Here is a 22,855-nt window from a genome sequence, read left to right as displayed (position 1 = left end):
TTTATAATCTAAATGTTGAATGATTGTGTTATTCAGGGAAGAAAAAACACTTCAGGGGTATACAATTGAGAGATATACCCAGAACAATATGTGAAAACTCAAGGGAGTGAACTGAATACTTCCTGAAGGCACTATACATTTCATAAATGTTAAACTTCAGCTCAAGGACAGCCAGTTCACTCTTCTGGAGTAAAATTTGCCAATGCAATATTGATATATATAACTGACAGACCAATGCAAGAGCTGTCTGTAGATCCGTATAGATGCTTCTTCACTTGAGTTTTTGTGACCTATAGACCTATCTATGCTTTTTTCTTGGCATAGTTTTATTTGGATAACCACATAATAGCAATGGCACTGCTGAATCTCCTCTATTTGTACACTAGCCTATATGCCTAAGCCTAATTATATATAATAACTCAAAAGTGATTCACATTGACTGAGGCATTCAACTCAAAGGTTACTTTAATTAACATGGATGACTGAATATATTGTCAGAAAAAGGGTGCATAGTAGCTTATATGATACATATTAGTACCCAGCCACAAGCTGTTGTATACCAATAAAATACTTCTTAATTTTTTCTAATAGTGAAGTTATGCTTGGGTTAATCTCTTTAACAAAACCCTGTTTTTATTTTATCCTCAGTATCCATTACTGCGATGTAAATGAAAAGTGATTTTTTCTTTGAAAGGTTTTATGATTCAGTTTTCTGCCATAAGGTATAGGGTAAGATTGGGGAAGACACCCCCCTTAATAACAATGCGGATTTACTTTTAAACTTTTACTTTTAATCGTTTAAACATATTTAGATATACGTTTAGCATACAGGATGATGATGCATCAGCCAATGTGTTTGCTAATTTAGTTGTTATACCACAAAATGGAAAATATTAAAAGAGGAGTAAGAAGCCCCCCTACATAAACTTTTACAGAATTAATAAATTGATATAATTCTTATTAATATATATATATATATATATATATATATATATATATATATATATATATATATATATATATTTAAGTAATTAATGTCATTAATGTAGAATACTAGGCTAAATAAACTATTGCATTTAAAATTTTATATTGACAATTTAGTTAATAATAATTGAATAACCGATGACAGACAAAGCACAGTAATTATTCTTTGACTTATATACAGGCATATAAATATTTACTTATTTAATTGGCCATATTTTAATTGAAGATTGTCATAATAGCAACACTATGAATGCAAATTTAATGATTTCACTCAACTAACCTATAGGTTTTAATGAAAGCAAATATGTCTGAAATCAAATGTAGATATAATTCATCGAAATACTGAATAGTAACCTCATTAATTACAATAATTATTCATTATTAACATAACTTTAACTTTTACATTGTTTCCTCAAATCCATTATTAACACAAACAAAAAACACTTTGATATTCAACATAATATGTCATATATCACTATTTTCCAGAGACACAAAATTGGATAAATTTTGAAACCTCAAAACTGTTTCGACTGACTAAATCTCACAAATGTTGATATTCAGATGAAATGCAAAATTAAAAAATTGCGTAGCCACTGGATAATATTCTGATTTACAACAGTATCAACCCCATGCTGTTCCATACATGCGTTACTTCCTTTCCTCTGTGGAACACAGATGTTTGCCATTTTATCGCCGCCACATCATTCAAATCAGAAACATTTATCTGAATATATTCAGCTATATTACCTGTCTCAGGCTGGCTTGTTGTAGGAATTCAAAAATTGCTCGAGTTGTTTCCACCCGGTCGAAAAACAAGGACGCACAGTGCACCACTTGCAGCGGCATATCATAACCCTAATTAATCTTACAAATACTGTTATAGTTTAAAACAAGACAGGAATTAATAACCACTCTTGGGGGGAAAAATGAGCTCTCCTCCGCAGAAACGCGTGTATCCTAAACTACCCGTGTGGATTGTGGAGGATCATCATGAGGTAGACAGGACATAACTTCAGTCCTTGCTGATTTGGGGCTTTAACTTAAGTCTAACTCCAACTAGCAGCTAACGTTACTGTAAATGACTGCATATAAACAATAAAAGAAAATAAGACGGAGGTTTTGAATGATATGTCAGCTACTAAACGTGTAAAGCAATTATGAAAGACAAAAATAGTTATTGATATGTAAGTTAACGTTAATTTTTCCACCTGCTTTAGGTTGTACAACACATATATCGTGCCATCGGCTCTAAACATATTCCTATGAAGGACATTAAAATGGTCCATTTGGACTCACATCCTGATCTCCTCATCCCTGTGAATATGCCTGCTGATACGGTGTATGACAAAGAGACTCTGCTCAGGTGAGTTTATAAGGGTTTTTCATCAACTTTGGATGCTTTTATAGATCAGATGAGATGGGTTTTGTTTTTAATTAAAACGGATTGAATTATTTTACATTAATCTTGGAAACATTTTACTGAGATCATAATGTGTTTGTGCTACTTTTTAATTTGTAAAATACATTTTATGTACAGATTTTGTTTTTTTATATATAAATAGGATATAAAAAAATATTTTTATATATATTTGTGTTATTCATCATTTCCAATCAAGTTATACTTTTGTCGAATTATCCTCCCTCAAAAATGAAAATAAATATTTAATTGATTGTATTATGCTAGCTAAGCATAATGATTTAGCAGGAGAAAGAAGTCATCCATTTTATTCCAAAAACATTTAAAAAGTATTTTTAACCAGATAGTGCTGTACGTCATTTGAGATGTGGTGGGAATGGTCATGATCTTTAGAGAAATTACAAAGCTTTGTTATTTTAGTTTTTATAAAAAAAAAATATTAGTTTTTATTTTTGTATTTTCCATTGAAATTTTCATTTTAGTTAGTTTTAGTATTGTGTTGTGTGTTTTTGTATATATTTTTTTTTTTTTTTTGTACGTCTATATAGTTTTTATTATCGGAAATGTTGCCTTGGAACTAGAAGAAATTAATTAAATTCAAATTTTTTACGTTTATTTTATTTCAAGTAATGAAAATGTTTGTTTATGGTTTTTATTTGAGTTGTTACAAAGTTAACAAATCAGTAGACACCGAATGGTCCGCTGTTGTGCTTTATTTGTCAAAGTCACCATGAAATCAAAATTGACAATTCTTATTATGTTTTGGAATATTGTTGTTATTATGATAAATTATTTATCTGTGCACATCATTATGTTTATTTATTTATTTTTTCATTTCATCTGCCCTCATAATCTTTAATCAAAATAACTTCCCCTCCCTCTTGCATCGACTCTTCTTCTCTGATGGCTTGTTTACTGGCGCGAGGGCGGGACAAACCTGTCACTCACATGAGATCACAGCAATAGCAAACCACAACGATCCAATCCATTTCCAATGGACAAAATCAAGTTCCACCCTACATTTTTTTCTTAGTTAAGATGCTGGATATCTGGTTATGGACTTGGATATGTCACAATAGTGAAGAAAAGACTACTGCAACTTCTGCTTCATGTCAGTGTATACAAAGCCAAATGTGCTCATAGTTAAAGAGACAGCCATAAATGCCTGTACAAACGAATAAAAAGCATGAATATTCCTCCGTCTATTAGAATCAGAGAAACTTTAAAAAGGCAGTTCATGCTGTTGAGACTAAACCCCACTGGTATGTGTTCACATTATTAGTTGCAACAGTGAATATACAGATTGACATGTTTTTGTTTGCTCTTGCAGTGAGCTGAGCATAGAGAATTGGATTATGCCAATGGTCTATGCTGGACACGTATCCCATGTAGCTTGGTTGCATCCGTACTGGGCTCAGCAGATCAAAGAAGGGGAGCACTCCATGTGTGTGGGGAGAGATTCATCCACGACCACCATCAGGTCAGGTGCAGCAGATCAGCATGTAGCCATGAGATGGCAGCAGACCTTCATTTACTATTAATAAGAATGAGACCTCCTCCCTGTCAGGAAAAATTGTACTGTTAGAATCGTGTTTAAAAAAAATATATTCATAAGAAATCTCTTTCTCTTTGCAGGGTGACAAGCAGAGACGATTACTTTTTGAGTGACGCTCTTTACGTTCCGCTGGATCAGCTGGAAAACCCCCAAAAATTACATTTAGATGTCATTCGAGTGGATCCTGCCAACAGTTTGCAGAAAAGAAAGCATAAAAATGGACAAAGCGGTGCTAAAATACCCAAAGCAGCTGTAAAGGAAGACGGCGATGTGCCGTTCAAAAGGGACACCCCATGCACTTCCTCTTCTCAACCGCTTGATGGCAGCACAGCATCAGGAGACGTCATTGACACGGTCATGAAGGCTGATGAGGGCTCAACCAGCTACATCACTGACAAGCTTTTAGCAGTTATAGAGAAAACTGACCCTTTCATACTTGACATTGACTTGGATTTTTTCTCCTGTAAGAACCCTTTCAAGGAGATGTATACACAGGTAGAGTGAGTCAGGCACACAAATCTGTATAGTCTTTTTTGTTGTTCCTCAAGCGATAACATTTAACTTTCCGTACATTCTCACACCTACACACTGATATAGAAAAAACTTTATAGACAAATGGAAGGTATTGATTCCACAGTTTAAATGGAAATGGTTTCTTCACGACTCATATGGAGTCAATATCTTTATATGTCTATTTATATCTATATTCAATGTCTTTTTTCCACTGTTGTCATCTTACAGGAAGAGTTTGATCTTCTTCAAGAGTTATACAGCTTTAGCAGGCCACAGCAGGATCCAAGTGAGGTAATGAAGATTCTTAATCAAATGTACCATAACTAATCATGAGGCATTCGTTCAGTCGTGACTCGTGAGGCTTTAGAAATTCCTAGACACCTTCAGGGAGTGAAGCTAAATCTCTCTCGTTTTTTTTACTTTTATAAAACGGGCGGCAACCACAATAATGTTTTGACAACTCCTTATTTTTCCTATGTTTTATGTCTCTTGATTTGTTATATTTGTATTATATGCTTTATACATATGTATTTTATGTCTTTTATTTATTTTTCTTTCCAGCACTTTGGTCCACTTCGGTTGTTTTAAAGTGCTTTATAAATAAAGTTTGATTGATTGAACTCTCTAAGTTAATGTTTAATTCAACTGATGTGTGGTAAAAATTGTGTATATATTAGCTGTTACAACAGCTTTTATCAAAATCATTGAGAATTGTTTTAATCATTTGTGCTTGAATTGTTGAAATCTTATTATCTTATCACATTTGAATGCTGACAAATACTTGGGAAAATGCATCTGTTTTGCATTTTTCTAGTTTAAAACTATTTTAATTGCAAATTATATTATCGGAATGACAATGAGAGAGTTGATTCAGAGGTAAACTTAAATTACTTAATGTTGTCACAATCACAAATGTACAGTAAGCCTACACTACCATTCAAACGTTTGGGGTTGGTAATATTTTTTAAACAGTGTCCAAAATCTTACTGATCCCAAACAGTAATGTACTTAATTTTGATTAGTCGCATAGAAAGTGTAGAATCTTAAACATTTATTTTTCATGCAGGTTTATTTCTTGGTATAAATGCTATCCTCTATGTTCAATGTGGTCTCTGGCTTTTGGACCTCATTGTATTATGGCGAATACAGGACAAGAAGGCACATTTTCCAAGCTGGCAAATACAGGTACTACCAAGGTGGTCTTTACATTTCCATTTGTTGGTTTTCAGGAGGAGCTTTTAGATTGTGTAGAGAGACGCACACACCAGCTCGAAGACCTTGAGGCTGCATTTGCTGACCTGGTGGAGGATGACAGCCAGGAAACTGTTGAACGTTTAGCAGCAAACCCAAGGTATGCATTACTGATCTCATTGAGAATGTAGAGCCACAGGCTCTGTGCTTTTTGATTATAGCCCCATATCAGCACACCATTGGACTCGATTGATTGGTATATGGTCGATGTGTATTTGATCAAGCAGGAGATGACAGCCTCGTGCATTGATTTTTCCCCCCACTTTTCTTTCTTTGCAGAATGCAATCTCTAGTCAGACTTGTACACAGCCTTAAGAATCGGACACAGTCACCGGACTATGAAATGGTGAAGAGTGTGTGTGTGTGTGCGTGTGCGTGTGCGTGTGCGTGTGCGTGTGCGTGTGTGTGTGTGTGTGTGTGTGTGTTTTAATCATGTTTGAAATGTCTGTAATTCCAGATATCTCAAATAGTTCTTAAGATTTCAGAGACTACACTGATGTATGTCTAAAAATGGAATTAGTTTCCTCTTATTTGACCTTCATATTTTTTTTAAAGTTCCTCTGGCATAATTGTAACCCAGTTGGCAGATGAGATCCATCTATTTTACTGTAGAGCATGCATGCAGTTTTCAGAAATGTGGCTCATATCCATTCTAGTCACGTTGTTTCTGTTTGGGGTCAAGTTGAAATTGAACAATGTTAAAAAATAAATAAATAAAAATAATAAGCTGTCATATGAGACCCCAAACATAAACAGTGCAAAATATTTTGATGGAAGATGTTTGAGGTATATTGTCAAGTGAAACATCTATAAAGCCTCCTTTTCAATTTAGATGACAAGAAAAATATAATATATATAGTTTATGATAAAACCTTAAGAAAAATAAATGTAATTCAAGATATACTTTACTTTCTTAAAACAAGTAAATATCTTAGGTAAATATATCTTGTTTCAAAGATGTTTCGATATTTTTTATGAAAAATAAGATGCACAATACTGATTAAATTATTTTTTGCAGTGATGAGGAGAAATAATGAAGTATCAGCCTGATATTTAATTGTTAAGTATGTTTTTGAGCTATTGACAGGGTTCCTACGCAGTTTTATCATACAAGCAGAATGTTTTTATGGCAAAAATTTTGTGATTGTTTAGTAATTGTCAAACACGACTGAATGAATTCAAGGCACACATTTTCATTATGCAAAACTGCGAGTCGCTTTTGAACTTCACTGAACGAATGTGCCACTCAAACAAGCAACAAATAAAGGAACAAACAATCATCTAAATCCGACTGTACTTTGCTGTCTGGTGATCGTGCAACATCAAACCGCATTTTACAATATAAAAGTGATGTGAATATGTGGATGCTATAAAGCGTTTTAGATTTGTTTTGATCATGGAAGTGCATTCATGTTCATCACTTCAAGAAAACCAATGGAAAAAATATAAATGTTGTATGGACTGTTTTTGTTAAATATGGTCCAAAAAAAAGTCTACAGAGGTTCGTAAATTTGAGTCTGGAAACATTTTGAAATGGAAAATGTGTAGGAACCCTGTGTTGAGGGTCCCAAATAGAACATGAATGATAACAAATTTGTTTCATTTGGTTTGTAGTGCTGAGGCACGTTGCCAGCGCCACAGACTGATATAATTTATGCCTGTGGTGTTGAATCTAGGTGCATCAAGCAGGCTTGACCTGTGATTTCTCTGAGCTCCCTCACCACATCAGCAGTGAGGAGGAGATCCAGCAAATGATCACGGCCGTGCAGCTCTTCCTGGAAGCTCTGCCCAAGCCCACCATTGTCACTGTATCACGGTACATTAGTCATTAGAGCTCATAGCTGTCTGTTCTGTGTCTCCTTTTGAAAAGTACATTGGGTCCTTTAATCTTTCACTAATGATTTGTAACATCCTCTAGGGTTAACAGCATTTGGTTTTGTTTTTCCCCCTCAGAGAAGCATCAGAAAATCATATTTCTTGTTTTCTTTTCAGTCTGCATTAATTAGCATTGAAATGTATGATTTGATGAATGTTCTTTGGCCCCAAAAGCAGATGCTTGTATCTGTGCAGTTGAGACAGATGGTGTTATGTGAGACTTGTGTCTCAGTGATCTGTTAGTGTGTTTTTTAATGAGAATAGACTCAACATTACACTCATCAATCACACTCTTATCTCTGTCAGTCAGAGGGAGCTCAACCCTTCATGGTCCATGAGAATATTTTTCATTATCTTTTAATACCCAGTTCTCTGACTGATGGTGCATCACCATGGCCGACATGCACCATTCTTTTTATTTATTTAGTTATTTTTTTGAGTGGCCACTAGTGATGGTCCTAACCATAATGCAAGAGGACCTGTGTTAAAATTATATTAATATATATATTAGTAACATTTTATAATATTTTAATATGTATTTATTATACACTTCAAAAGTCTGAGGATTTTTAAATGTTTTTGAAAACAGACTCTTATGCTTACAGAGGCTGCATTTATTTGATCAAAATACACTAAAAACTGTAATATTGTCAATTAAATATTATTGCGATTTAAAATAACGGTTTTCTATTTTAATACATTTTAAAATGTAATTTATTCCTGGTATGCTAAAGCTGAATTACTCCAGTCTTTAGTGTCACGTGATCCTTCAGAAATCACTGTAATTGTTAAAAACAGTTGAGCTGCTTAATATTTTTGTGGATGCCATGATACTTTTTTCAGGATTCTTTAATGAATAGAAAATTCTAAAGAACAAGAATGTATTCTTATTATTATAAAAGTTTTTAGTGTCCATTTTGATCAATTTAATGTCCTTGATGAATAAAAGTATTTATTTCTTCAACAAAAAAAAAAAAAAAAACTGGCCAAAAACTTTTGAACAATAGTGTATGTACATGTATTATTGTTTATTTATATATGTGTGTGTGTATATATATATATATATATATATATATATAGTGTGTGTGTGTGTGTGTGTGTAATCAGCTGATATAATTTCCATCTTGTAATATACAATAAGATTTAAATGTTTCTTCAATTTCTTGTCAGATCCAGTTTGGATGAGTATTGCCCAGCAGAACAAGTGGATTCCATCCAGAACAGTGTACTGAACATTCTAGAGTCCCTCTTCGGCTGTTTAGATGTTCACAGAGAGTATGAATCAATATCATCAGAGAGCACATCACAAACCCCATGAAGACAACAACAGCTGCGGCACATTCTTTATCAAAGGCTTTTTTGAGATTGGCTGTGTACTCATTAGTATTGTCTGCATCGAGTACATGTGTAATAAGGTTAAGATGTATGGATGCAATAAGGAATGTAAATTAGCTTCCAGCTGGGAAATGGGTTTTTAATTTAAGAGGTTTGTAGTATATATTTGAAGTGCATTGTTGTCGGTCGGTCGGTCGGTCGGTCGGTCGGTCGGTCGGTCGGTCGGTCGGTCGGTCGGTCGGTCGGTCGGTCGGTCGGTCGGTCGGTCGGTCGGTCGGTCGGTCGGTCGGTCGGTCGGTCGGTCGGTCGGTCGGTCGGTCGGTCGGTCGGTCGGTCGGTCGGTCGGTCGGTCGGTCGGTCGGTCGGTCGGTCGGTCGGTCGGTCGGTCGGTCGGTCGGTCGGTCGGTCGGTCGGTCGGTCGGTCGGTCGGTCGGTCGGTCGGTCGGTCGGTCGGTCGGTCGGTCGGTCGGTCGGTCGGTCGGTCGGTCGGTCGGTCGGTCGGTCGGTCGGTCGGTCGGTCGGTCGGTCGGTCGGTCGGTCGGTCGGTCGGTCGGTCGGTCGGTCGGTCGGTCGGTCGGTCGGTCGGTCGGTCGGCGCGCTCTGTGCTCCGTGCGCGTGCGTGTGTGTGTGTGTCGGCTCGCTCTGTCGTTAATGGCCCAGCAGCGGCGAGCTCTCCGTTCCGTGTGTGTGTGTGTCGGCGGCTCTGTCGTTAACGGCCCAAAGGCTTCAATCATGTACTAAGCACTGGAAAAGTAAAGTCCACTCAAGTAACGTGAAATTTCTCTGTTGACTTCTATTTGCTGAGCTGGTATAGCCATGCTGGGCAACAATGGTAAAATGACCTGCTCTGATCACATGCTCTGGTAATAATAGCTTTGTAGGACTATATTTTGTTTTAATAATTAATAAAATAATAATAATAATAATAATCTGTTAAATTGATTATGTTGATTGATTATTGAAAAAGAATAATATATTGATATATTTGTAACCAGAATGAGTATGCTATGCCTTTAAGTGGGCAGGTGGGGTGATTGGGTCGGCCGCATTTAAAGTCTCGCGGGTGTCAATGAAAGAGCGTTTGTTCTCATTCTCCGCTTAATGCACGAGTGTGCGTGGTCTCTCCTTTTACTGGCGCGTTGGAAGAACTGCTTGTGTGTTAATGCTGTACTTGAATTCAATGTGAGTAAACAAGTTTTTTTTATGAGTTGATCTTAATAGGAGATAAGTTAGTATAATGTGCCTGCAAATGTGTCTTAGGATTATTCCTGCGTTGAAGACCTGTTGATCGGAGAATGCAGTGTGCGTGTCACCCTGCGTCTGGGCTTGGCTACCTGTGAATGTATTTTTAGGATCATTCCTGTGCCGATGACTTGTTGATCTGAGAACGCTCGACGTGAGTGCATGGTTAAGTTTATTAATGATTTATGTAAAGGGTGGTGCTAAAGACCTAGAATGTGTATTTTTAGGATCATTGGTGTCTATACTCGGCTGAGTTACGAGTGCCAGCATTGACGGACGTTTGTAAGGAATAGACTGCGTTACAACTCACTCTTGCCGCTTATTGAGACTCTTATGTCTCAGCCAACCAAGTGAACTATAGTGTATTGAGTAGGCCTACGTGAGTATTTTACACGTTTGTTTTAAGGTAGAATATGTTGATTTTTATGTGTAATAAAATGTGAATTGGTTTTAATTACAGGTTTCGAAACCTTCTTTGGGCGGTGGTCATCGTTTCTTTTCCCACTGAAATTTTGATTTATTTTGTTTTCTTTCGTTAATTGGATAATCATGTCATCGTTGTAGCGTTTTATGGTATTCATTTTTTTGAAATCTTTCTGTCTTATTTACTGGTGTACCACTGTATGGGAGGCTTTATTGGTTTGTGTGTTTGATATATGGTTTGATTGGTTTTGATTTTTATTGGGTTTTGATTTTTGTTTCCTCCCATGTGGTGTGTTTTCCAGTTTATGATTTCAGTTTGATTTGTTTATTTTGAGTGCCATATCTCTCATTGTCTTCTGTTATATAATTTAATTTGCATTATAATTTTCCAGTTTATGATTTCAGTTTGATTTGTTTATTTTGAGTGCCATATCTCTCATTGTCTTCTGTTATATAATTTAATTTGCATTATAATTGTCCAGCTTAATTAATTCAAAGGTTAGATTCATCATTTGTTTTCTTTAATTTATCATTTTTCTTAAGTACTTTAATTCTGATAGTTTGGTGCATTGTTTTCATTTGTTTTGTTTTCTTTGTTTGATGTTTTCTTAAATTGAGTGGGGTTGTTGTGGTATCTGTTTTTGGTTCTTTTGAGGTTTTGGTTTGTTTTATTCTCGTAAGTTTGTGAAACATTTTCTGAACAACAGTGCTACCAATCAGGTTATTTCAACCACCATATCTGTGAAGGATTGTATCTGTCATTTTAATAAAGCATCAACTTTTTGCACTCTGACTTCTGGTTCATTCATTTGAACTGCCTGTGTTAAAGTCATCATTGTTAGGGTCCCCCATCCCATAAGTGGGGGTGGCGTAGTCAATTTGGTCAAGGTCACACTTGGCGTAGTCGGCAGGGTTATATATTAAAGAAGGCTGAGTGCAAATGGTTGTGTTGTTTTAAAGTGTGTATTTTGTGGGGTGGGGAAAGAAACGGTGGTTGCAAAAGACCGAAAAAAATTATTTTGTTACGAGCAGTGATCCTCATCCATCGTCAGTTGTTTTCTGGGTTGCTTTTGTGTGTATGTTACAGATCACTATGGAGGAACAACTTAAAGTCTTGACTGAATTGGTACAACAATTGCAGACAGATAACCAGCAACTTCGACAAGAACTCGTAAGGAGGCCCGTGGAGGTTGTTGGTGAGGCTCAATCTGCTAGTCCTAGACGTGATGTTGGTGCCCGTCCATCTGCTAACATTCCGGTATCTGAACGTTATGTTTGTGTTCCACGTGAAAGAAAGTGTCCCAGGTTTTCTGGGAGGAGGTCTATTGATTTATTGACGGTGGAAGATTGGGTTTAAGAAGTACGTCGGTCTTTGATAGTTCGTCCAGTCCCTGTGGCCGAGAAAGCTTTGTTCGTCTATGATCTTTTAGATGGAGAAGCTAAGGCTGAAGTAAAGTTTCACCCTTCTAGTGATAGGGATGATCCTGAAAAAATCTTTACAATCTTGCTTGATATGTATGGTTGTTCTCAGTCTTTGGTTGGTTTGCAGAAGCAGTTTTTTCAACGCCGCCAGCTGGAGGGAGAGTCGCTCCGTGAATACTCGCACGCTCTCATGGCTCTAATGGAGGCAATGAAACGTAAGAACTTGACAGGTATTTGTAACCCAGACCACACATTACGTGATCAGTTTATTGAACATATGCGTGATAATACCCTTCGTAGGGAGCTGAAACGACAGGTGCGGTTAAATGCTGAGATGTCATTTCTGGAGGTTCGTGCTGAGGCTATACGGTGGGCAGACGAGGGAGACACCCCTAGTGTAAGATCTCGAGCTCATTCTTGCGCTGCAGACGTTCAGGTGGTGGAGACGTATAGGTCAAATCGATTTTCCTCCGAATCCACTAATGAATTGGGCGAGCTTAAAGATTGTCTCCGTAAACAACAGGCGCAGCTGGATGCTATTTTGAAGCACTTGAGTATAAATCCATCAAATCCTGTAGGGGGTGCTGTTGGCTCCCGGCTGGGTTCTGCCCGTTTCCAAGCCGATGGTAAGCCGATCTGCATGCGTTGCAATAAAGCTGGTCATATTGCAAGGTTTTGCAGATCTGACTTAGCAGGCATGCACGTGAGTGTGAGAGAGGGGGTAGGAATTGGCCAGGGACAGTCATCTCAGGTGCGAGATCAAACAGTTGTACAGGAAACCCCAGTGCAGCCGGGAAACTAGCACCCTCTGGTGTTGGGAGCTTGGCACCAGAGGGGGGTCCTTTTGGCTCTAAAGGGGTATTTGAGGAAGATGTGGTCCAACTTATTGGGCAGTGCCCTATAGTGGAAGTTTGTTTTGGGGGTGTGAAAACTCCCTGCTTACTGGACCCTGGATCTATGGTGTCAATGGTCACAGAGAGCTTCTTTGAGTCTGCATTTCCATTGCATATCAGGGAATGTTTGAAACCTTGTAGCTGGTTACGGTTGAAGGCTGCTAATGGGCTGGACATTCCCTATTGTGGCTACTTGGAGCTGGAAGTCGAGGTTTTGGGTAAAATTCTACCTAAAATGGGGATACTAATTATGAGAGATCCACTAGATCCTCTTATACGGCAACAAAAGCTTGCAGTCCCAGGTCTCTTGGGCATGAATGTTTTGAACTGTTGCTATCAAGAGCTTTTCTGCCAATATGAAGAGCGTTTATTTTCCTCCCTCACGGTTAAGCAAGCAGGGAAGGAGTGGAAGCAGGCCCTTTTGGAGTGCCAAAGTTTAGCTCTGACTGCTGAGTCTGGGTTCTTGGGGAAGGCAGTTGTAAGGGCAGGACCGGCTATACGAGTGCCAGCGGGTTCCCTTCAATGGGTTCCTATAAATGGTTGTCAAGGTATGGCACGTGTTATTACTTCTGTATTCTTGGAGCCCCCAATAGGTGAGGAAGGGGCACTACCTGCGAATATCCTTATCTCAAAGAGTTTATTACCAGTAGAGCAGGGTGTAGTTCATGTTCCTGTAGTAAATTTGGGAGAGAAGGACCAATGGCTTAGGCCAAAAACTCTTTTAGGCCAGCTGTATATGGTCAATCTGCAGTCAGTTCTGGAACCGGAGTTGGAGGAGAGTGTGAATAGTCAGGACATGGTGAGTTGTAATCAGGTCATGGAGGCAGGTAGCGGGTTATCCTTGGATTTTAATGAGGCGTCATGGCCTTCGTTATCCACTGCTCAGTCTCAGCAGGCTAAATGCCTTTTGACCCGTTTTAGTTCCGTGTTTAGTAAAAAAGAGGGTGACTTGGGGTGTACTCACCTAGTCCAACATGAGATTCCAGTGCTAGACAATGCTCCTGTTCGGCAGCGGTATCGTCGGTTGCCTCCCTCTCAGTATGAGCAAGTTAAAACTCATATTAGTGAGCTGCTTGAACAGGGTGTAGTTCGGCCTAGTTGTAGCCCCTACTCATCACCTATTGTGATTGTGCAAAAAAAAGATGGGAGTATCCGTCTTTGTGTTGATTACCGCCAACTCAATGCAAAAACACGGAAAGATGCTTACCCACTTCCAAGGATTGAGGAATCGCTTGATGCGCTAACAGGTTCTAAGTGGTTTTCTACTCTTGACTTGGCGAGTGGGTACAACCAAGTTCCAGTGATTGAACGGGATAAGGAGAAGACCGCTTTCTGCACTCCATTTGGGCTTTTTGAATACAATCGAATGCCTTTTGGTTTGTGCAATGCACCCAGTACTTTCCAGAGGCTTATGGAGAGGATTTTTGGTGATCAACGGTTCCAGTCACTTTTGCTATATTTGGATGACATCGTCATCTTTTCTGGTTCCTTTGAACAACATCTTCAGCGGTTGGAGATGGTTTTGGGACGTCTTCAACAAAATAATCTAAAATTGAAGTTCCAGAAATGCCATTTTTTCCAAAAAAGGGTTAGGTACCTTGGCCACATAATTTCCTCCCAGGGAGTGTCTACTGACCCAGAGAAGATCAGCGCTGTAGCCAACTGGAAGCGGCCCAGTAATCTTTTGGAGTTACGCTCCTTTTTGGGTTTTGCATCATACTACAGAAGGTTTGTAGAGGGTTTTGCTCAATTAGCAGCACCTCTACATCGATTAGTAGGGGAGCTCCAAGGTAAGGGAAAGAAGCGAGGTTCAGGTACTAATACTCTGTTGGAAGGACGGTGGACCGAAGTTGTGGAGAATGCCTTTGTGGCTTTGAAGAAGTCGCTGGTAGAGGCCCCAGTTTTAGGCTATGCTGATTTCACTAAGCCATTTGTGTTAGAGATAGACGCTAGCCAGGTCGGCCTTGGTGCCGTATTGTCTCAAGAACAGGAGGGGCAGCGGAGGCCTATCGCTTACGCCAGTCGGGGTCTGCGCCCTGCAGAAAGAAATATGTTAAACTACAGTTCAATGAAATTGGAGCTCTTGGCCCTTAAGTGGGCCGTCTCCGAGAAGTTTCGGGAATACTTGCTTGGTGTCAAGTTTGTGGTGTTTACAGATAACAATCCTTTGAGTTATCTGCAGACTGCCAAGTTGGCTGCCGTAGAGCAGCGGTGGGCCTCACAGTTGGCGTTGTTTGATTTTGAGCTGAAATATCGTCCTGGTACAGCCAATCGCAATGCGGATGCACTCTCCCGCCTGCCTGTGAATCCAGCTTCTGAAAGGGTCAGGGAAATTGCTTCTGGTATAACCGTACCCCACGAGCTTTCATTAGTTCAGTGTTTAAGCTCTGCTTTGGACTGTACCTTAGCCTCAGAAATAGCAGTTCTGCCCTCTCGTGAGAAGGCAGATATGCAAGCTCTTCAGGCGGCAGACATGCATATTTCTGCATTTTTGAAATATTGGCGAAGAGGAGTGGTCCCTACTCGTTATGAAAGAGCTAGGGAGTCTAGGGAAGTAATGGAGCTTGTTCGCCAGTGGAAACGTGTTCGACAGGTAGATGGAGTTTTGTATAGGGAAGTTTTTTTGGCTCCAGGAAAGGTTAGAGTGCTTCAGGTGGTGTTGCCTGGGGTTTTACGGAAGGAAGTGTTGGAGGGCCTTCATGACCATCACGGGCATCAAGGTATAGAGAGGACAACCACTCTGGTGAGAGAGAGATGTTTCTGGCCCAATCTGCGTCACGATGTTGAGCAATGGTGTATCAAATGTGAGCGCTGTGTGGTCGCTAAGGCTTTACGCCCTAAAGTTCGGACAACTATGGGACATTTGATGGCTTCAAAGCCTTTGGAAATTCTCGCGATTGACTTTACACTCTTGGAGCGGGCAAGTAATGGATGTGAGAATGTGCTCGTAGTTACTGACGTGTTTTCTAAGTTTACCCAAGCTTATCCAACTCGAGACCAAAAGGCAAGCACTGTGGTCCGTATCCTGACTGAGAGGTGGTTCTATGTTTATGGGGTGCCAAAACGCATTCATTCAGATCAGGGGCGGAATTTTGAGGGAGAATTGCTTAAGCGACTGTGTCATCTATACGGGGTCCAGAAGAGTAGGACTACAGCATATCATCCTGAAGGGAAATGGGCAGTGCGAAAGGTTTAATCGCACTTTGCATGATCTATTGCGCACTTTGCCCATTGAAAAGAAAAGGGTATGGCCTCAGTCTTTACCACAGTTACTTTTTGCCTACAATACCTGCGCCCATCAATCCACCGGCTACTCTCCCTACGAGCTTATGTTTGGCCTGAAGCCAAAGCTTCCCGTGGATGCCCTTTTAGGGATAGAGGACGGGAGTACACCAGTGACTGTCCAAGACTGGGTGGCGAGTCATCGGGACCATTTGGCCTCTGTGTACGTTAAGGCTAGGCAGCAGCTGGGGGTGGCAGCAGCCCAGCGAGCACGTCACCATCCAGAATCTGTGCCTCTTTTGCCAGTTGGTACTCGGGTTCTTTGTAAGAATCATTTCCCAGGCCGGCATAAGATTCAGGATGTGTGGGGCGCGAAGGTGTATGAGGTAGTAGAGTGTTTGGATGGGGTGGGCACTGTGTATAAGGTAAGACCGCAAGACACCGTGGGGTACGTGAAGAATGTCCACCGCTCGGAATTGCGAGAGCTTCCTGATGGGTATGTACCCTTGGATGAATGTGAGGTTGAGGCAAATTGTCCCCCAGCAGGATTGCTGTCGCCGGAGCATGGTCATTGGAGGCAATTAGCTGAGGAGGATGAAATGTCAGAGGAGGAGACTACGGTTCTACGTGTAGCCCAGGAGGGAGGTCCAGCAGTAGTTGGGCAAGATGTGGGTGAGCGGGAGTTGGGCAGGTGTTTAACTGAACAAGTCATTGATCCCCCAGATTTCCAGTGTCCAGTGGAACAGGTACTTGATTCTCCAGACTCCCTAGAGCCAGTTCCTGGACTTTACGATCATTTAGAACGGGAACCTGAGCCGGGGCGGGCAGAACTTGGTTTACGTCGGTCGGTTAGAACGAGGGCTGGCCAGCATACAAATCCATTTAATCTGCCAAGGCCGGTACAACCCTTGGAAGATCAAGCCCCCCAAAGTTCAGCCTCCGTAAGTTGCCTATATGTCCCTTTTAGACCTTGGGACTAGGATGGGTATGATGGGGATAAGCGCTGTCACCGGGACGGCGACTTTTGAAAGAGGGGGTGGATGTAACCAGAATGAGTATGCTATGCCTTTAAGTGGGCAGGTGGGGTGATTGGGTCGGCCGCATTTAAAGTCTCGCGGGTGTCAATGAAAGAGCGTTTGTTCTCATTCTCCGCTTAATGCACGAGTGTGCGTGGTCTCTCCTTTTACTGGCGCGTTGGAAGAACTGCTTGTGTGTTAATGCTGTACTTGAATTCAATGTGAGTAAACAAGTTTTTTTTATGAGTTGATCTTAATAGGAGATAAGTTAGTATAATGTGCCTGCAAATGTGTCTTAGGATTATTCCTGCGCTGAAGACCTGTTGATCGGAGAATGCAGTGTGCGTGTCACCCTGCGTCTGGGCTTGGCTACCTGTGAATGTATTTTTAGGATCATTCCTGTGCCGATGACTTGTTGATCTGAGAACGCTCGACGTGAGTGCATGGTTAAGTTTATTAATGATTTATGTAAAGGGTGGTGCTAAAGACCTAGAATGTGTATTTTTAGGATCATTGGTGTCTATACTCGGCTGAGTTACGAGTGCCAGCATTGACGGACGTTTGTAAGGAATAGACTGCGTTACAACTCACTCTTGCCGCTTATTGAGACTCTTATGTCTCAGCCAACCAAGTGAACTATAGTGTATTGAGTAGGCCTACGTGAGTATTTTACACGTTTGTTTTAAGGTAGAATATGTTGATTTTTATGTGTAATAAAATGTGAATTGGTTTTAATTACAGGTTTCGAAACCTTCTTTGGGCGGTGGTCATCGTTTCTTTTCCCACTGAAATTTTGATTTATTTTGTTTTCTTTCGTTAATTGGATAATCATGTCATCGTTGTAGCGTTTTATGGTATTCATTTTTTTGAAATCTTTCTGTCTTATTTACTGGTGTACCACTGTATGGGAGGCTTTATTGGTTTGTGTGTTTGATATATGGTTTGATTGGTTTTGATTTTTATTGGGTTTTGATTTTTGTTTCCTCCCATGTGGTGTGTTTTCCAGTTTATGATTTCAGTTTGATTTGTTTATTTTGAGTGCCATATCTCTCATTGTCTTCTGTTATATAATTTAATTTGCATTATAATTTTCCAGTTTATGATTTCAGTTTGATTTGTTTATTTTGAGTGCCATATCTCTCATTGTCTTCTGTTATATAATTTAATTTGCATTATAATTGTCCAGCTTAATTAATTCAAAGGTTAGATTCATCATTTGTTTTCTTTAATTTATCATTTTTCTTAAGTACTTTAATTCTGATAGTTTGGTGCATTGTTTTCATTTGTTTTGTTTTCTTTGTTTGATGTTTTCTTAAATTGAGTGGGGTTGTTGTGGTATCTGTTTTTGGTTCTTTTGAGGTTTTGGTTTGTTTTATTCTCGTAAGTTTGTGAAACATTTTCTGAACAACAGTGCTACCAATCAGGTTATTTCAACCACCATATCTGTGAAGGATTGTATCTGTCATTTTAATAAAGCATCAACTTTTTGCACTCTGACTTCTGGTTCATTCATTTGAACTGCCTGTGTTAAAGTCATCATTGTTAGGGTCCCCCATCCCATAAGTGGGGGTGGCGTAGTCAATTTGGTCAAGGTCACATATTGATGTTTAATATTTTAATATAGGGCTATTTTCTGTTCCCTTTTTTTCCTGTGTTGTTTAGGTGATTCTAAGTTTAAATATTGATGATTACAAGCTTGGGGGAAGCGCAATTAATTGCAATTAATTACAGAAATTGTGCAATTAATTAGTTAATTTTTTTTAATCGATTCCCAGCCCTAATAATTATATAAATATTTTATTTATATTCAGAATACTAATCTAAGAGGTCAGCCTAATGGCAAACCGGCCAGTAAGAATATGCAAATGAAAACCGGCCAGTAAGAATATGCAAATGATTCACAGTCATTTGTTTCTGTCAAAAATGTATTAATAAAACCGCATGTCTCCTGTAAAGGAACTCTGTGATAAATAAGGATGTCCAAGATGATGAAAAGGAGAACTACTTCAACAATAGTCCAAAACACAAGTGCCAAATTCTTGAAATTCTTTGTGTTCCTGGTAGTTTCATACATTTTTAAATCAATAAAAATAATAATGTTTTAAATAAAGTATGATCTTTGCACTTTGAGTGCACAGGAGTATACACAACTTGTTTTTGATATATATTATATTTGAAAATATGATATATTAATATATATATATATATATATATACATATATATCAAATTTTTTTTTTCAAGGTAGTTTGTTTTTTACATGTATCATAACATCATGTTCCTGTTTACTTTAATCTGTATAGAATGTGCTTTTTCATTGAAAAGAATAAATACTATACCGTATGTGATTATATTTGAAAACTCAGTGACCTTGACTCATCAGTCCTCTCTCGTTTATGGTTTTCCTGTGACATGATATATTAAAGTGGCTTCCTGCATGTTATGCCACACTGACATTGATTTGGAGGTCAAATAGTTTTCAAGTATTTATAATATTTTAAAATGATATTGCTTCTTCTCTCTTTTTTTTTAAGATGATGATTTTTGCCAAAAAAAATCAGCTTTTTAACTTGACTTTTTTTTCTTGTTTGAACTTTTATACAGCACCTAGGCATTTTTAAATGTAAGCATCTTAAAAATGATCAGACTTTTAATTCAGAAATTGAAAATATGTTCATCATAGAAGTGGTATTCAAGTCATTTTCATTGTCACTAAATGTATTTTTTTATCTATTTGAATAATAATAATAATAAAAAATTTGTGTGACATCAATTGCAAACAATTATCAAATATTTTTACCTGAGGCAGAGCCAACAATAAAATTCACATATGCTGCGTCCGAAATCGAATACTTCCCTACTATATAGTAGGGAAAAAAGTACACCAACAATGTAGTCCAATACACATAGTATTTGAAAAACAGTAGGCAAAAAGTATCCGGATTAATACTTCCGCCGATATTCTGAAGTGTGCATTCAATGGACAGTTTACTATCCCATGAGGCCACGAGAGGATTTGTGAATTGACGCAAATGACTGCATGTCAAATGACAGTGATTGACGTAGTACTGTATGTCCAAATTTTATTACAGATAATACTTTTTTCAAACCACACAGTGATAGTCTGGGACATGTTTTATGGATGAGCCTCCCATAGTGGCCCCTCCCCCCATCCAGGCCCCGGGAAAAATCTCATTCACAATGACAGCTGTGGTCCGTGATTAATGGCACTGCATGATTTGTTCGATCAATTTCAAATGTTTACAAGTGCTGGGTTGGTAATCAGAAAGATTATAACGTGTCATTAATAATCAAGGCTATTTCAAGCTTTCAGAGAGTGCATGTAAGCATAATTATCAGCTAAATGACATGATGGAAAACATACTACAATATTTTATTCATGCAATGTATGGAGAGCAGGTTTGATCAGTATTAATTTACACTCCAGCCAGCCTGGAACATTTATAAGTATTCATTTGGCATACACTTTTATCCAAAGCAACATAAAGTTGCTTAAAGTCCATTTTATGAATGTGTAGGCTATAACCTATTCCCTGAGAAATTGGGAATCAAATCTCTTAACGTTGTTTAATGCCGGGGACACACTTAACGACTTGCTGAAACACTGAATTGAACATACAGACTGTTTCCACGACTGCAGCAAATTTTAAAGGGATACTTCACCGTTTTTTCATATTAAACTATGTTATTCCCTTAACTAAAACGAGTTGATACATACCTCTCTCGTCTCAGTGCGTGCACTAAATCGCTCTGTCTTGCGGCGAAACTTTGTTAGCACTTAGCTTAGTCCAGTTCATTCAATATGGGCCAAGCAGAGAAGCTACCAAACATCTCCACGTTTTCCCTATTTAAATACAGTTACTCGCTTAGTGTAACTCGACCTAGGACGGTGACACAAAACAAAACGTTGCGCTTTTCTAAGCGTGTAAAATGGATAACTATATTGTATGGCGGAATACCATAGCAAGTGCTTGGAAGCACTTCGACTTCGGCGCAGTAATATCTTCACTAGAGGGAGCGGGGGCCGGTGAGAGGATTTTTCACGAGTGAAGATATTACTGCGCCGAAGTCGAAGTGCTTCCAAGCACTTGCTATGGTATTCCGCCATACAATATAGTTATCCATTTTACACGCTTAGAAAAGCGCAATGTTTTGTTTTGTGTCACCGTCCTAGGTCGAGTTACACTACGCGAGTAACTGTATTTAAATAGGGAAAACGTGGAGGTGTTTGGTAGCTTCTCTGCTTGGCCCATATTGAATGAACTGGACTAAGCTAAGTGCTAACAAAGTTTCGCCGCAAGACAGCGATTTAGTGCACGCACTGAGACGAGAGAGGTATGTATCAACTCGTTTTAGTTAAGGGAATAACATAGTTTAATATGAAAAACCGGTGAAGTAACCCTTTAAACACCAACTGTGAACACCGACTGAACGCGACTCAGCACGTTTGGGCATGATCAGTTGTACTGTAAGTATCAAATTACATTCATAATCGGCCTTACAGTTGTTAAGTGTGTCCCGGCTTAAGGGCCCTGATGATGGTTGTCAATCAAAATCCAAGTCATTTAAAATGTGCGATGTAAAGCAATTGTATATAGGCTACATGAGACTAAATGTCATTTGGAAACTCCATCTCAGAGGTGTGTCAGACATTATGTCTAAGGGGGTGTTGTGCCAGTATTTGAATGTTCTCATCTGTACTAAATATCACTGCGATGAGATGCAGGCAGGCATCTCAGAGAACACCATTCCCACAGCGTTTAAACTCCCTAATGGATACATTTTATTCACAGCCATTCCCTTTTCCTACAAAGTAATAATGTAAGGCAGAAATAGACTTTCCTCAGCGGCTCACCGTGATTGTGAATATCATCTTACGGCATTAGCCTAGTTATCTTGCAGGGGTAATTGAAATTGGTTCTCACTTTCATGGTTCATTTTGTTTAGAAAAATAATTAAATAATTTTTTGCCATTTTTCTTTCATTCACCTTCGGAATGTCTCTTAAATATTAATTTCAATTGGAGTTTCCTTCCAAAGCTAATATTATAATATTCCACATTATGCTAATGTTGTAAAGAGCATGTTGAATGTTTTGCATTACTTTGGCCTATTTATTATTGTAAGGAGGCAAGGAAGGCAGGCAGACGAGGAACTAAGTGCAGGTATTTCGATTAAAAAACAGGAAACATGAAGGGTAGGAATACAAGCAACAATAATATGAGAAACAACTTACAAACTAATAACAAGGCACAGGTGCAAACAATCAAGGGAAACCAAAAGAACTACAAAAAGACTACAAAACTAAAAACGGGAAACGGAAACAAACTAAACATAAAAGTCCACACAAGAAACAATTAACATAAAATGCACAACAAAAATGTCCTGCAAACTCACTGCTTCAGGACTCAGAAAGGCTAACAGGCAAAATATTAATTAAATATATTTATGATATATAATATCTGATATTAATATTTTGGGTTCCCTTTGTCTATACTAAAACGAAAATACTTTAGGTCAAAATGATTAAACATTGATCAATCTTATATAATATATAGTAAAAAAAGTTGTTTTTTTCATTCATAAATTGAACTAAATAAAACAATAAACTGATACACACATCTGCCTTTACCAATATTAGTTATTCTGTCACAGCGCAGTCATCAGCATATGGAGTGATGGTGTCAGT

The 22,855-nt window shown here is 38.7% G+C and overlaps 1 protein-coding gene across 1 annotated transcript; it reads left to right on the top strand.

The window, feature by feature from the left end:
- Window positions 1-1,774: 1,774 nt before the first annotated feature.
- cUnh5orf22 (chromosome Un C5orf22 homolog) lies at window positions 1,775-9,105 on the top strand. Its single transcript, XM_082172258.1, has 9 exons — window positions 1,775-1,979; window positions 2,202-2,347; window positions 3,732-3,881; window positions 4,037-4,451; window positions 4,698-4,760; window positions 5,699-5,820; window positions 6,000-6,066; window positions 7,397-7,536; window positions 8,766-9,105. Exons 1-9 carry the CDS (start codon window positions 1,911-1,913, stop codon window positions 8,911-8,913), a joined length of 1,320 nt encoding a protein of 439 aa, XP_082028384.1. The 5' UTR covers window positions 1,775-1,910; the 3' UTR covers window positions 8,914-9,105.
- The last annotated feature ends 13,750 nt before the right edge of the window (window positions 9,106-22,855 follow it).

Source organism: Leuciscus leuciscus (genome assembly GCF_965113295.1).
Source record: "Leuciscus leuciscus genome assembly, chromosome: 6".
Taxonomy (NCBI): Eukaryota; Metazoa; Chordata; class Actinopteri; order Cypriniformes; family Leuciscidae; genus Leuciscus; species Leuciscus leuciscus.
The sequence above is the reverse complement of the archived record's forward strand: the minus strand, read 5'-3'. Positions and strand labels throughout refer to the sequence as shown.